We start from the raw sequence: 17205 nt of genomic DNA on the forward strand, positions 1-17205 counted from the left end.
ATAATTGCTTGGCAAACACCTCCGTTTTAAGGTCAGATGACTTTGAAAAGATTTTAGAACACTCATCGCGTTCAAAACGCCGCAGAACAAAAGGCGAAACGGTATAATCCCGCTGGACGCAAACATTTCGAGTTCTTGGTGTTTACACCTACGCGGATTTTGGATGTAGGAGAGGACGGGGACTGAGATTCTATTGTCAGAGTAGATTTTAAAAAAAAATTGTGATCGTGGCTACTCAACATTACAGAAAAAAAAATCGGGCACATCTGTGCAACAGGCCTAGGATGCGAGAAAACTGGCAACGCACAGCATCACCCCGCATGAAAACCCCACGCTGTTAAAAAATGTACTGTTTAATAATAAACACAATATGTAGCCATTTCCATGTGTTTTTGAGCATCGACTGAAAATCCCTCCTTCCTTCACGTTGAGTGAACACACCTTTTTTACAGCGTGGGAATACTGCTGCTTGACACTAACAACAGAATCGGATGCTATCAGCGCTTCTCGGGCTTATAAATGTCCATTAGAACATGCAACTAAAGTGCGAACGTGATTCTTAGATAGAATCAATCTGGCTTGTACCATTTGTCTGCATTGTTGAATTTGGAGATGCTATTTCAGGAATATTCCTGATTGTAACTGATTGAGAAATGCAAACACTGCCATTTTGAACAAATGAACATTTGTCCACTTTTTTGTTACCAGAGGTTTTTGTCACCTTAAAGCACAGGTGTCAAACTCAAGGCCCGGGGGCCAGATACGGCCCGCCACGTCATTTTATGTGGCCCGCGAAGACAAATTGTGCATCAAATTTGCGTCATTACTAGAATTGCAAATTGTCTTCGCTTTTAATACCTTTTTTTTTTAATATTTGACCAGTTTTTACTCATCAGTTCTTTGTTTTGTAGCTTTTACTGTATATAATATGAGGTGCTCATACATTTATTTTAGTTGACAGTCATACCGGTCCTCCGAAAGAAGCTATGACTACAATGCGGCTTGGAAAAAAAAAAGTTTGACACCCCTGCCTTAAAGTAAGAAAATAGAAAGTAGATGGAACTTTATGAAAACCGGGGGGATTTATGCCCCGCCCCCTTGCACTATCTGCACCCATGCTTTTCTAAAACATGTCATGTCCACGCAGTCGGCTGCAAATACTTTGCACACTTAGAATTACCTCTAAATGGTTGAAATGATAGCCAATTATAGCACATTTGGATTCTGGATAACATTTCGCCGCCACCTCCGTTGCTTGTCTCCAGTTTCAGCAGTACATTTGTATGTACTCCATTCTTGGAGTGTGGTTGCAATAGCAAACGCAGCATTGTGTACTCCCGCCTCAAGTTTATCGCTCGTTCTGCTTGACGGTGGGGGTGAGGGGCGCTTGCTGCATTTTAAGGGTTATTTTTCAAGACGCCTCCTCAGCTCCGAGCCTCATCCCTCATCCTGCACATTCAGCTAAATGGGAACCCCTGCAATCTATTGAAATGGTCTGAAAGCATTTATCCACACGGCGGAACATGTTGAAGGTGTCGTGTCGCAGCGACTACGCCGAGCGCCGCCGTATCAAGGGAGGATTTTCTGCTTGTGACTGAAAGCGAAGGGAGGACGTTTGAGCGAGCCACCTTGTTGAGCTGCAGCCGCTGTCGTCTCGAGCGTGAGATGTACAGAAGATATGTATTATCTAATTCGGTGTTGGATTTTGATGACACTTTTCTGCCGTAAGCGATAAGCCTGAGATTGCCAGTAAAAAAAATGACATGCAAATGGTTTCTTTTGTGTTAAGGTCTGGGCAGATGTGGCCCCAAGGAAGGATGAGCGGAGAAAAGAAATGACTTCCTTCTGACAAACTTAATTCACTAATTCCAACTTAATCAGCTGGCGAAGAGATGTCTGTTGAAGTTGAATGAATGTGTCGAGCTGACAAATTTTATTACAACTTGACATTACATTAATCCTTGCCGGTTTTTTTCCACTTAGCTCTTCTGACATACTGTATTGTCTCCAATAGCAGTCTCTGACAAACACCAACTAGTCCTCAGACGCATATTGTACTCGACTAAATCAACGCAGCAATCTTCTTTTTTCTTTACAATGATTGGGCCGCATGATGTGGAACAGTTCTGAAGTTCTGGAAGCACATAAGAAAGCGTGTGGCCCCCAAGTAGCACCGATGACAAATCGTGCCTGCTACCAGCATTTAAATTGGGGCCACTTTTGAAAAATGGGGTGAGACTGCAGTACTTGGAGAAAACCTACGCAGGCACTGGGACAACATGCAAACTCCACAGAGATGTTCCAGGACTGGTGTCACATTTGAAGACCGTGACTCACTCAGGCAAGTGTTGTCGGTGAAGCTCTGCAGGAAGTTGGTGCAGTCCTCTTCCTGGTTTCCGCTGCCTTTGCAAGTGCACCAGGGCGAGATGGTCCACTGACTGAAGCTGCTGTCCACATAGTTGGGTGTCATGTCCGTTCCTTAGGATACAAACACAATCCACACATTTGGATGAACGTCGATGGCCCTCACGGACAATAATGTCCGACATTTATTGCAAATGTTAATAGAAAACACTGCAATCGCATTGTCCTGTTTGAGTTTTTACGGGCGCTCGTAATACTTCATTTCCGATGTAAAGAGGTCATAATGCTTCGGAATATTTTCCACGCTTGGGGAATTGCGCGCCGCTGGACGACAACAGTGCTGCGGCAAAACACTTTGCTGCTTTTGAAAGGTCTGTCAGCAGGAGTCAGCCATGTCATCCACTTTGTGTGAGCAGCGTGACTTATCTTCTCGCCGTGTGCAATCTATGCACCCGTGCAACTTGTGTGCAAAAAAGAAAAAAAATATTCCAATTTTGCACCGCGTATAATCTTCGACAAGCCGCCGGACGTCATCGCCAAGGTGCCGTTATCAAAATATGTATGCATTAGCTTGTGCACGTTGTTGGAGCAACATTTCATATGAGCAAACAGATGGTCATCAAGTCTTTTAATTAAGTAAACACTCTCTCTGTGCCTCCCTAATTACTTCTCGTAGTAAACTGATGGCCAGGCCGCTGGGGGAGATATGGTAGCCGCCGGGGAAAAGCTGACAGTCTCCTCCTCCGCCTGCTCCACAGGATAAAAAAAAAAAGCAAGAGGAGAGCAACGCAGCAGCGTTTCTTCCTCTCTAGACCACAAACCATCTCCTGTAATCTCTCAGCGCTGCTGACATTTGTGAAAAACATTGTGAGATCTCCTCGCGGGTCGTTTCTTTTCTCGCTCTCGGTCCATCACGGCGGTACTGACCAATGAGCCTTGTGTAGGAGGCCAGGCAGGCTTGGTGATTGTCTTGGTTGGGACAGGTGCTCACTGTGGGTGGGATGCTGCGGCAGTTTGCCTGGAAATCAGCAAGCCTGGCCCTGCACGGTTAAAAAAGAAAAAAACAAAACAGAAAATGGACAAATGCAAAAAGCAAAATGGTGACAAAAGGTCACAAAATAGACACCAATATATTTTCAGAGGCATAATCTCGTTTAACTTCCCATGGAAAATTGAAATCAATTTTACCAGTTAACAAGACAAACAAAAATTAAAATGTTATTAGTGTTTGACAAATGCACACCGCTATGAACAATTAATTTTTCACTGACACTTGCGCTATCAAATAATGAGAGGTGACCTTGCTAGTCCATGTTTTTTTTAAATGTGCTCTGAAAATAAAATCATAAGTAGTTTAGAAGCTATGAGAAAAAACAGGAAGTAGGAATGATGTATGTATATACCAGCATTAGTTTTTTTTCTTGCTATCTTGACATTATGCCAACAGTAATGAATTAATATAGTATGTGAACGTCATGCTTCTTTTGACCATTTCCAAAATACACTTTGGGCGCCAATCTTGGGTCCAGATAAAAGTGGTCTGTTTGTTTGTTTGTTTTACGGTGTGTTTGCGATAAGAGCTTTAAGTCTACTGAAGCCCCCAGGGCGGCATTGCTAATCCACTTAAGTAGCTTTATTGGGAGGAGCGTGTGCAAAGTTACTCTGTCTGTGCTGTTCACATCACTGCTGCCCACTCTGTGAATCACAAAGCGTTGCATTTCACCCACTCCATCTTCTTCTGACCACTCGGAGGATTTTAAGCAGCCGTAAATAAGCCATGTCGTTGGAGTTTTAACTATTTAGCTAAAATTAATGAACCAAATTAAAATGATAGCCAAACAAAGCGATATGAATTATACACGCGCCGAGGGCACAGAATGGTGAGCGATATAATGATGCGAAACACAAGAGCTGTATAAAAAATGCTGCCTTCATAAAGATAAGATGAAGGCGTTCATTCATTGAACAGTTTGTTGTTTATTACGGGTTGCAATGTTTTGGCTACCTGAATTAGTCACACCAGAATATTAGGAACAGGTATAGCAATATAAATGTAATATGATGCCGGGCATGATTTTTAAAATTATGAAAATGTTTCTAAAGCGGGTGTCTGATTAATTATGATAAAAAATGATTTTGTAGGCAAATTTAGCATTGCTAATTCAACGAAATCTACTGCGGCAGAACACATCATTTTGGGTTTTATGCATGCAAATAAAGTTCAGATGAGTCCAGTTTGAATTTGATTCAGGGCTGAAAAACAAATTCAGTGTGCGTGATATCAACTCAACCTGAGAGATTTCTGGAAATATCATGAGGCTTAAGTTCAGCTTGCATCCAAAATATTGACTCTCCCCAGGTGTGTTTTTTTATTTTTTCTACCGCCAGTGCTTGCATTGTATGACGATGAACTCAGAATATGAAATGGAACCCATTGTGATGTAGTGACTCAACAAATTTCTGTCCAGAGCCAGGCTAAGAGCCCAATACCGGTTCTAAAAACCTCCCACGTAAAAATACCAATCTCCCTCTGCATAAAGTTAATGATGACAAAAGTACTTTTACATTTGTGTGGCAATTAAAAGCAATAGAAACAAATAAGACTAAAACAAAGGTGCAAGTTTCATGCTGTGTTGAAAGCCAATAAATAGGTTTGAAGGCAGGTTTTAAAAATGAACAATTGGGCTTTTCCAATGCACACCGGGTGGTGGTTCTGTTTTTAGGACCAGCGAGCAAAAAAAAAAAGCTTGATCCCCTCTGAGCTTCCACTTGAAATTGTTACAACCTCGAGAAGTAGCTGGTCAGCTGAACACAGAAGCTCAGAGAGCTAAGGCGCGACGAGACCGTTTCTAGATTTGAAAACAAATAGCACAATCCTTAAATAAACTCTTCAGTGCAGAGTCGGGATACCATTTTTATGATTCACTCTTTGAGTACTGACAGATCGTGATTACGATACCTCTGTTTCGGAATTTAGCGCCAACTACTGCCGAGGAGTACTTAAGCTAATCGATTATTATTTTTTGTCTTAAGTATTGATGGCTGGTATCGTCATACTCGATATTTGAAAATAATGCCAGTATTGGCTCAAACCTGATATCTGGTACAACATCAGTGTGCAGACACCTAGTGGCAGGAGGGGGAATTACAGTTTGAGGCGGCCTAGTGGTTAAGCATGTCTTTTAATCACAACTCCTGTGTTTTCTCCAGTTTATTTGGCTTCCTTCCACATTATAAAATGATGCTAAATTGTTCATTGATGTGAATGAATGCCAATGGTTCTTTGGTCATCTGTGCCTGATGCACATAAAAATCAGCTGCAATTGACTCAGCTGGATGGATAAAATATTTCCTGTATTAAATGGTTTTGAAAAACGACCAATTTGAATCCAACCAACATCCTGACTGCGTTTGACTTGTATTTCCTCCAAAATTATCATCGCATCCTGCTGTTCACTTCCATTACCAAACTACAAATGACTTTTATTGTTACAAAACCCTGCTGTCTTTAACCAGCACGGCCATCCGAGCTGAACGCTTTATGCGTCACTTTGGGATTTTTATTTATTTATTTATTTTGCTGTGCAGCCAATGTAGACAAATTAAACCTGGTGTGTGTTGAGGGGACAATAACCTCTCTTGTTGATGTCTTTTACATGACACCTCACAAAAGGGAAATCTTATCTCCAAGATGGTCTTCTCCAGGGGTGCTTAATCATCTTAACGCCTCAAAACGGATGTGAAAATAATCACCTCCTGCACCGATACCATGTGGACCCCCTGATGATACGTTGCCTTTTAACAAACGTGATGAGTTCATTAGTGAAAGGGAATAAAGGAGATGAATAAACTAAATGATTGAAAAGATCTATTTGTGAGTCTACTGTACTCTTGCGAGAAGAGGATTTCAACAATGCACCATGGCCTGCGACGCCAGCAAAAATGTTCCGCCACCTTTTTAACTATGCGTAGCAGCTGCATCACCTTGACGCGGCGCGAGAGCGCTACTCGATCACGAATGCATTGCCGTGTGGCTTTTCTATACATTTCCCAAGCAGCTGGACTGGCTTTGATGAATAATGAGCACTCTTGTGCCGAGGGAATATTGTCATTGGTGGAAGTCGGTGAGGAGCTAGAAATAATGCGGGGTATTTAAAGCAGGTGAGCCATTGTGGTGAGTGTTGCACTTTATCTTAAATCTGTTAGTAAAAACAAGTACAAACGGATTTGTTTAGGGGGGATTATTGGGGGTGACCAGGTTAAAGTCTGTCCTTCCTTCAGCCTCTGATGTAATTGAAGGAGAAAAAAAAAACAAAACTTCCACTGCATCTCTGTTTGGCATCCTATCAAATCACCTTCAGAGCTTGCACTAACACGTTCTTTTATTTCACTTGCATTATGTTGTCCCGATGCATTGACCCGACTAAGTGGACCCGTTTCTTCCAACGCTGCCACTTATCTCACATCTAAGCAACACGGAATCGTTTTGGAATGGGATGCAATCAAATTTGTCTTTGCACGTATACAAGAAGAGAGCAAGAAAATTCACTTAACAGTTTCAACCAGACCAAGAGACGTCAACAGCAATCATCAACAGAGGGAGACGGAATTAAGTAGCCCGTTGAGTCGCCAAACAGCACCCTGATTCTCTTAAATGGAAAAGAAAAAAGATAAGGAAGGGGGAGGGAAAATAACAAGTCCCAAGTATTGCTCTTTTAAGGGAGGGGGACAATAAGAAATCGGAAAAAACAAATATGTGCACGCGTGTGTGTGTGCATGTGCATATATACCGTATTTTCCACACTATAAGGCGCACCTAAAGACCTCCAATTTTCTCAAAAGCTGACCGTGCGCCTTATACTTCGGTGCGCCTTATATATGGATCAATATTGAGCCACTACAGCAGGTGTGTCCAAATATATGGATTTATATATGGACAAAGTTTTAAAATGGGCCATTCATTGAAGATGCGCCTTATAATCCGGTGCGCCTTATAGTGCGGAAAATATGGTATATATAAAACATAGTATATATACTATTTTTTTTAATATATATATATATATATATATATATATATATATATATATATATATATAACAAAGGCTTTGCGACAAAGAGCATCTATGACGCACATTTAAATGGGCTGTAATGTGTTTTTGTTAGCTAAGGCCAACATAAGTTCATGCGTTTTGTTTCTTTTTCGAAGCAGAATTCTTTAAGACAATGATGACTTAAAGACAATAATTTAACGGTTACGGAGGTGCGCTGAGTGTTGGCACAGCGGTGTTCCGGCTCGCGGCACTTTTCAAGGTTTCCAGGGATTTCCATTATAGCGCCACAGAACGCCACTCGCTGCTGAAATTACAGGTTGTCTAGCTCAGAGTTTTTTTTCTGGTCATTTCAGCCACTCAGCCCCCCCAGGGAAGTGTCAGGGGAGCCCCCACAGCGGTAGACTTCTTCCAGCCAACCTGACACTTTAAACACAGTCATTCCGAGCGCATGTCCGTCCAGTCTGGCACTAAGAGAAAACTAATGGCTTTCTCGTTGGATTCTTATTCCAATCACTTGATGGCCCTGACAAACAACGCGAGTCCAATCAGATGAGTGTCAGTCGAAGAAACTATTTCCTTTGGGATGAGACAAAATAGCTATCAGACTGCCCAAATCCTCTAATAGCTTCTAAAGGATGATTATTTCTGTTCAAATGAGAAATTGCCGCTCTCCTCCCTTATCGCCGGTCTTCAGCATATCCAGGCTGTCAGCGCTATCTCGCCATCATCGACCACAAGGCATAACAACGCCGATGACAATGGCGGCCGCCTAATGGGATGGCATAATAGCACTTGGATGAGGCAAATGAAAAAACAAAGGAGGTGCTTTCGATGGCGTCTGCGTTTTATCTCCTTTCTATCCTTCAGCCTCAGCCCCTTATCCTCTTGGTCTCCTCAAGTAGGCACATTTGCAAACTTGCCATCAAGAAATCGGAGCGCGCCAAAGCAAATCCGCAACCTTCTTTGTCGCTTTGATTCACATCGGCGGCGAACAATAGGCAACATCTATGGCGTGAGTTGTGATGCATGGTGCATTACATCAACAATTATTATGGAAAAGGCAAACAAAGCACTCTGACCTTGTGTGGGGAGCAGAAGCGCCATTCTGATTAAAAACAAAACAATAAATCCCTTACATCCATCACACATGGTTTCATATAACTCATTATCACTTTTTTCTATGAGTCAGCCATTGCTATACTTTCCACTGTGACCTTGAGGCTGACTGTAGTTCACCAAGGCCAAGGGTGTTAAACTCGAGGCCCGGGGGCCAGATCCGGCCCGACACATCATTTTATGTGGCCCGCAAAGACAAATTGTGAATTGACTTCATGCGGCAATACTAAAATGACAAATTGTCTTAAAACATTTTTGAAATGATTGAACAGTTTGAACTTTGCATGCTACTCCAGATTCCTAGCACATTCCAAACTCATGTAACGTTATTTAAGTGAAGACTGAAATTGTGTGTAGATGTGACCCGGAGTCTGAATGGTTGTTTGTGATGGCGACCAGTCCATTGTGTGCTTCCAAAGACAGCTGGGACAGGCTCCAGCTCACCTATGACCCGAGTGATGACTAGAAAATGGTTACCAGTGCTGTAGTAGTTTACAAGCTCTCATCATTGTAAACAACCACAATCACATCATTTCCATTTTTGTCTCTTTAGAGGCAAATTTTTCATTCTGATCTTGTTGCATCTAATTAACTTGTCCAGGTATTTTACACGTCGCGGCTTGTAGATTTATTTTTCTATCGACCGTGCTCGCATCTGCTATTTCTGGCAACGCCGCACTCATTGGGATTCCCAGTCGATTCGAAAAGCGCCATGCGGACAGATGGCGTTCTCTGAAAACACAAGGAAGCTTAGCCATCACATTTTTTCGTGCCCATTTTGTTCGACTTTATGGTTTATTTTTGAAAACATTCACCACAATTCTCCTTACTTGGTGGCCACGTTGACTTGATTGGTTACGGGCAGCTGCGAAATGACTTGGAACCCCATACTGTGTGTTGTGCCGTTTGAATGAATGCTAAATCAGGCAGCGCACGGCAGCTTATTCAAGGTTATCCCTAAAATATTGTCGAAACGTGGCAAGCAAACCTTGCCCACGCAAACAAATGTGCTGGAAAACGGGACAGTGAGTTAATAGCGCGCTACACAGCTTTTATCACCGGTAATTAAATGACCATTTGTTGTGCATTAAAGCCACATTTTTTTTTTGTTTTTTTGTTACCCTCGTCCCAATTAGTATTTCATATTTCATAGTTCAAATTAAGAACAAAATTTATTCCAGGATGGTAGTCAACCTCCAATTTGTTTGGATTTTTTGAAACAACTGACTTAAAGTCGGCATCATAAAACCTCAGTTAGCCCTAAACGTTAATTTTGATAAATAAATATGAAAAAAAATGAACACTCCTAGCTATCAATCAAGTAAAAAAACTGCTAATTTGTTTGATTGACTTGATTAAAAATTGATTTACCACAATTGATGCATTGAAACATAAAGCAAGTAGTAGTTCTGTTTTAATGCTTGACGATGTAATACGTTGCCTTTTAAAAAAAACTTAAAATATATATATTTTCGAAGGATTCTGAGAAAATAAAAAAATAAAAATGTAGCCAAAGTTCTGAAATGCAAATTAAGGATAAGAAGGTCTGCTGCAAACCACACAAACACAAACACACACACACAAACACACCACACTGTACTTTAAGATGATAAGTTCTATTTGCATTAATAATAGATATGATATCACCAGAGGAAGTGAACGTGAAGGAAAATAGGAATGCCTCATCAATGATGCCTGCTGTTTACATCGATATTTCCTTTTGATAGTGCGGTTAAGACGATCAGTGAGCGCACGCACACACACACACACGCATAAGCACATCATGTATTGGAATTAAATGCACTTTCTTTAGTGGAAAGCACCCTCTGTGTTCTTCCGCTCTCTCTTGCCTCTCTTGCATCTTGTTTGCAAGTCTCATGTGCAGCCAGCATGTCTCACGCTGCCAACATCCACTGCACAACATTGCAGAAAAACTCTCCATATCAGGCAAAGGTCACCGGTTGACACAGGATTCGTTTTCAAAAGCGGAGTTCTCTACTGCTAGCATACACACTTCATTTATGATCGTCGAGGGAGCAAGAAAAAAAAAAAAAAATAGTATATATTTTTTTCATTTACAAGTATGACACCTAACCAAACGATAATATACTCTGCAGGTCAAACGTTGTGTTGAGATTAAATGTAATTTTCTTGGATTTTTTTTTTTTGTGTATATGAAAAGAACACCGATTTATTTTCATGTGTATGGATAATTTAGACTCTTCATTAATTCTAACACACATTTTTGGAATTTGGGGGAAGTCGGAGCACCTGGAGAAACAGTTGTTGTTTTTTGGGGCTTTTTGGTTTAAATAAAGAATTTTAAGTCAGTATGGGAGAGAGTGCCATCTAGAGGAGTGGAAAAATACAAGTGGTTCATGAAGCAAATTTGAAGCTTCATTTAGTTTCTATTGGCTCGGTCACTCTGCCTGATGTTTATCATCAAGCTGACTGAGTGTGTGTGTGTTTTTTTTGTGTACCTGTTGAGTGATCGCTACTGAAAACCAGCAGGCTAAGCATTCAGTGAGTGTGGGAAGAGGAGAATATACAGTAAATCAAAGCTAGAAGTGTTGAATTGATCCAGCGACCAATCGATAGACTTCACATAGACTGTGAGACTGTTTGGATTCAGAGCGTCATGCGACATTAAAATAGATTGGGAGCTTCTTTGGTTTGACAAGCACGGACATCCAAATAGAGCCTGCTGTCACCGTTGGACTCGGCCGTCCTCAAAGGAGCGCATTTATTTGAAGGTTGAAAAAGCAACAGAGGCGAGCGCTGTGTGTTTTGGTTTGTTTGTGTTGGATTACGGAACAAAATAACATCGTAGCAAACTGCGGCAGAAGTATAGCCGAGTGGAAGAAATGAGTGCTGCTCCGATTAACGTGTGCTTGTGGTCCAGTCCCCAGATCTCTCCTGAATATCAACAATTACCTCCGCAGAGACCGGCTACAAAATGAAATCTCTGTGCACAACTATACCACAACCTTCGCCAATATTATATGTTTTGAAGTCCACTCATTTATATTTTGTTTACAGGGACTTTGGGCTCCACCTGGAAACAATGCAGTGAAATGACTTGAACAAAAAAAAAAGTATTGTCAAGTTTGAACTTTTTGATGTGAATGAGCGGGTTTTTTTTTTTTGCATGACTTTTGACTTGTGCAAGTTGTAACTAGGCCAGTTTGGCTTTCGTGTTTTCAGCTCTTTTGGAAACAGACCAAAAGATAAAAATATGCCAACAATATTGCACAAAATCTTAAAGGTCATCATGCGAGGCAATATGAGAGACTAAAAGCGTGGCGTAACGTCGTAAAAAGTCACAGATGGGACATCGTCTGTCATAAAAATGTAAAAATGATGCTCCTTGTTTTTGATTTAATTCCTCATTAGAAAAAACCTCACATTGAATCCAATCCTAATTCAAGATGCCTGTCCTTGTTTCCTTTGTCATCTCTGTTTGGAGTTTGATCGATCTCAAGAGAGCGTCCTCATTCTTCTTGTTGTCCTTTTGTGACATCACTACATTTCTGCTCTTCTTCAAAGCATTTGGAATGAAAGAGGCTCAGGCAGGTGAGCTGTGTATCCTGTTTTGAGGTGGATCTCCTCAGGGGAGAGACAGGCTTCTTGTTAAATGATCGTCCCTAACTTTAATCAACACATCTCCAGAGGGAAGAGCCCAAAAAAAAAAAATGTTTTCCCCCTAGCGTTTTTTTTGGATGTGTATTGTTCTGAGTTAACTTTAAAAAAAAAGTTGGTCTAATTTCGAGAAGGTTTCTCTGCAGGGGTTTCTTCACATGGAGCCACCAAATAAAGTCGTAATGCCTTGATGCTGTCTTCATTAGCATGACAAATGAGTTGAAATTTGATTTCCTTGTAGAACATATTGGGCGCAGCACAGATTAGGGCCAATGCTGCAGCGTCAGTAAATGACCCAGTTAAATGAAATCAGTTGTTTTCCGGGCCAAATACAGAAATTGTCTTTTGATGATGTCACATGGAGGCCATCATGGCATAGCTGAGCACTCGCCGCCATTTCGCCGCATGTAACTAGTGTGTGCGCGCCGAACAATTATATGTGGCTAAGGGCTCATCGAGCTGTTGACCTTTTGTGGCAACAGATAATGAGCTTTTATGTTCTATAACGTTTCTCTCAATACGCAGGTGAACCCCCTGACACTCGGCTGTCGTCAGGTCAAAGAAATAATCTCGGTCTGAAAACAGATTACACGAGGCCCACGCGCAAGCAATTATCAGGACAATCATAAATTGGAGAATTGCTGCTTTGGATTGATTTAATGGCAAGAATGTGGCTTTTGATCATCATTTCTGAAAAATTATTGGCTAGACTAAGGTCGCGCAATGTGCACGGCGCTGAAAGTAATCACGAAAGGTCGACGACTAGTTTTGCTTCAATTTGAAATTTGTCATTTTATATCAATACTTTTTATCTGTTTCCCTGGATGAAAAAGTGAAGCGTGGAGAGTCTCTGTTGCAGTCAATGAATTGCGCCTCTCATTTTCCATTATTTCTCTTCTTTTCTTCTTTGTTTTCATCATATAATATATGGTATTTGTGGCAGCTAATTTTTTTTCCCTAATAGCAAATCTTTTGGTTGCAGCAAGTATATGTGTCCAAGGGTCAATTGCCTGGCGCACGTATGCGAGACTCCCACAAATTCTTTTCACAATTGCCCAGTCATGTTCAGCTGTGTAGCTCAATGTGCAGGCCCGAGATTACTTTGATTTCAGCCCAAAAAAGGCGTGTAAACAGAGCATTTAAAAAGAGCCACAAAATGTAATTACACATCGATTATTTTTGCTCGTATGGTACGAGATGTAATCCAGTTAAGTGCACAGGAAATTAGACCCTGGAGTATTTGGAGTTGCAGCTAGCACAACCAAGCATTTATCGCTAAATTAAAGGAGTCTGTTGTGGAATTTTAGTATTTGCGAGGTCACAAACAAATTTAATATATAAATAAAAGGCACACAGTTGTTTTGTAGTGTCAGGAAGCCACATTCGTCCAGTGATGCTCAGGTCTTGTCTAAAAAAAATCAACAAATTTACCTAAGTTTGATTCGGACATATTTTTCTGAATCTTTTTTTTTCTTGCTCCAACTTGCTGTATTCAACATGTAAATGTCACCGAGACGTGGCACTAATGGTTGTATCAGCTGCCTAATCATCTGTCACAGTGGGAAAATGGAAAATTAGCCGTTAATGTCCCCCCCGATGCTTCTTAGACTGGCTTTTATTTTTGGCGGTGGACGTTCAAGGGTCTAGCGCTCCGTCGAACTTCATTAGGCTCTCAAATGAGCTTTTAAATACTTCAAATTATTCAAATGTCCCTTCGTTTTTATGCTATTAGACTAATGAACTGGCTGGACACACACACACACACACACACACACATTGGAAAGTGTGAAGATCCTTCGAGTTGATTGGGTGAAGAGCACAAAGTGCGTTTTGCCTGTTCTCAACGCAAGCAGACATGTCACGGCTGGCTAGGTGTGAATTGAACGCGACTGTCTGAATCCAACAGAGTCGCCATGGAGTCAAAGTGAGCCACTAATGTTTTTCTTTTCTGCTTAATTGGGCATTGTCTCAACAAGTTAGCCTTACGAGTTCATCCGACCACTAAAGAGCTATGGCTTCCTTTCAAATTGAAATTAGTACGCTCGGCAAAGTTAAGGCAGAAAATCATAAAAACTTCCAAGATGCCACGGGAGGGAGGTAATTGCTGTCGAGGAGTGACTGGCAGAGCCGGTCCCTTTTAGCTCGTTGCCATCAATATAAAATAATAATGATGAGGAAGTCAGACGTACCGCGGCTCTTATGTAGAAGTGATTGTAAAGAAAAATTTGCTTTTTGGGGGTCTCCAAGGGGCAACAATACGCTTGCATCTAAATAAATTAGACTGCTGTGAAGTATATTTCAGTAGCTCCATTCAAAACTTTTTTAAAGTGTTTTTTTTTTATTTTGTTGGGTTTTATTTTACAAGTAAACTAAAGCCAAATACTTTTTCTGGTATAAAAAATAGTTTACTGAAGGTTTTTTGACTGTTAATGAATCTGTAAGTGAGCTTCAAATGAATATATATTTTTAAATAATAGTCCAAAACACTGGTGTCCAACTCCAGGCCCGGGGGCCAGTTCTGGCCCACCATATCATTTTATGAGGCCCGCAAAAGCACATTATTTGCATGCAGTAAGGCTGAAATGATGCAAAAATCAATACATCCATCCATTTCCCATTATTTATCAGGTCAAAAGGTTACCGGTCTTCTCATTTATGATTGAAAAATGCCAAATTAGCCAAAGGGGATGCTAAGTTTTCTGGTCTAAATTTCAGACACCAAAAAGTTTCACCTCATGGACCTTCGAGCCAGTTACGGCTGTGCGGACGTACAAATTCGATTCATCTTGATCATATTCAAAAAGATCATTTTAAACATAAATACCCTCCGAGTAGATGAAAGTAATCATGCTTCAATTCACAAAGCTTCGCTTCGCATCCTGCCCCCCGATTGGTAGCTGGATGAACCTCAGCCAATTGTCATTCATGAGTTTCAATAGTGCATGTTTTGGAATGAGTTGAAACAGACAAGAGAGGATTTTGTATCAGACGACCCTTACGGATGAATGATACATGATTTCCTGTCGTCACGGGGGCTCTTGCCAGTGGCGTAGCTTTAAGGGCTGCCTTTGAAAGATGCTGGCTGTGTTCAAAATAAGAAAAAAAAAATAGTGTCTAAGAATTTTTTGTTGTTGTAATTTTGGACCCAGTTGAGTTTTCCAAAGAGTCAAAAAATGATCACTGCACTGGTGGACCCAGGAGGCCTTACAGCTCCATTAATTAGAGGATGCTGAGACCAAAGTTGCCCAAGGCCCTGGCAAACGTTCCTATGCCCCCACATAACGAGAGCTCATCACCCATTGGCTGAACCTTTCCCGACCCCTCCAAACTCACTTGCAGAGAGAGTCCTGGCGGCAGACCGCCTTCAGCTCCAGGCAGTTAGGTTTCTCCTTTTCTTTATAGGAGCAGTCGGGCACGATGGTCTGGCGGCGGCGCTCGGCGCAGCCTTCCGTCTGGCAGGGGCAGAAGAGCAGGCGGTGGCTGAACTCGGCCGGCACGCGGTCCAGGAAGAGCCGCAGGGCCTTGTGGCAGCGTTTCTTGTTGCAGCTTTCCCCCTTGTTGGGGTCCTCCTTGCTGCAGGTGGCGATATAGGCCGAGCGGTGCCGCTTGCAGGTGCCGTTCAGGTTGCAGGCTTTAGCCGCGTCCAGGCAAGGGTTGCACGTTCTCTCGGCGTCGGCGCAGTGGAAACCCTTCGGGGCCACTGTGAGCATTCCTAGAGGGAGGTGCAAAGAGAAAAAGGATTTTAATTGGCGTTGTGACGTCGTGGGTCAGTTTCACACAATGATGTCATAGATAAAGCCAAGAAACTTATTTTACGTTCAAAACAATCTCACACAAACATGGATCTCATTTGTAGTCTGTGAATGTACGCGGGGATGTTTTTGTACCCAAACTCAGCTAGGATAGCCTCCAGCTCACCCGTAACCCAAATGAAGACAAGCAATATCGAAAATGGATGGACGGGATTGTCACTTTGATGAAGTTTTTCCCCCCACTCCGGAAAAAACGCGGCCGGACAAACAAAAGATGTTTGCAACAAATGCAATAATAACCAAGAGATACACATCGATACTAGGTCAACACCTACGATCCATTATAGATCACGAGAGGCTTGGCAGCAAAGTCAACAAACAGAGGGCTGATCCTTGTGGCTGTGGTCAACAGGAAGTTGATTCCTCAATAACATCAGAGATTGTCTCTGCGAGTCACTGGAGAGACAACCGCTGTACATCTGCTGCAAAGGAAATATTGATTTCATCTGTTGAACACCCTGAGAGAAAAAATACAAATGCTATATTTCAAATGAGATTTTCAAAATATAGGCTAATCTTCAGATCATGAAGCAACAGCCAGTAGTGAGCAAATACTTATTTGAACTTTGACTCAAAAATCACAAATTAATTGATTAGGGTCTTAGCATGAGGCAGAATCATTTATTATTATTATTATATTTATTATATTTATTATAATATTATGACATTTATTATATTTATTATTATATTTATTAAAATATTTTTTTAATCATTTATTTATTTATTCGTAATTCCTGAAAATATGATCAAGGGCTTTTTGCTGACTGACACGTTAATTCCACGTTTGCAATCCAGGATAAAAACTAAAGTCACAAGTCAAATCAAAGTACCCAAAATACAAGGCTCCAAACATCTCCTACTTACTTTGTTGCGCTAGCCGCTATTTGACTGGTAAACGATTAAACCCGCCTCTGTTTTTCAAGCGTAATGACGGGCACCCAAGCACTGTAATTAACCCCGATATTTGTGGATAACAGACGATGCCATTAGGTGTGCTGCTTCTTACCACAGGGCAGGAGGAAAAAAATGGCACACCTTTTGTCGCCCCTTCACTTGTATTCAAGCAATATTAGAGGATTTAACCTCTTTCCCCCTGTAGATAATGATATTTCAGAGGTCGTGGCGCGGCGCCACGGTGACACCCAGAGAGATTCATCTCTTATTCAACAGAAGCAATCTCACACTGTGTCTATCAGAAAGCCTGCAGCAGGAAGAAGACCATT

General features: G+C 41.5%; 2 protein-coding genes across 2 annotated transcripts in view; one reads left to right on the forward strand and one right to left on the reverse strand.

The window, feature by feature from the left end:
- ela3l (elastase 3 like) overlaps positions 1–17205 on the forward strand; it is an 83149-nt gene that overhangs the window by 27395 nt on the left and 38549 nt on the right. The gene's annotated exons all lie outside the window — the stretch shown is intronic.
- The window catches only part of LOC125965863 (GDNF family receptor alpha-2), a 45075-nt gene that overhangs the window by 6268 nt on the left and 21602 nt on the right, over positions 1–17205 (reverse strand). Inside the window, exons 4-6 of the mRNA XM_049716726.1 lie at positions 15504–15882; positions 3292–3404; positions 2338–2478 (exon numbers count right to left, since the gene is read on the reverse strand). Coding sequence (XP_049572683.1) covers positions 2338–2478; positions 3292–3404; positions 15504–15882 — 633 coding nt within the window. The remainder of the gene's footprint in view (positions 1–2337; positions 2479–3291; positions 3405–15503; positions 15883–17205) is intronic.

The sequence above is a fragment of the Syngnathus scovelli genome, chromosome 3 (genome assembly GCF_024217435.2).
Source record: "Syngnathus scovelli strain Florida chromosome 3, RoL_Ssco_1.2, whole genome shotgun sequence".
NCBI lineage: Eukaryota > Metazoa > Chordata > Actinopteri > Syngnathiformes > Syngnathidae > Syngnathus > Syngnathus scovelli.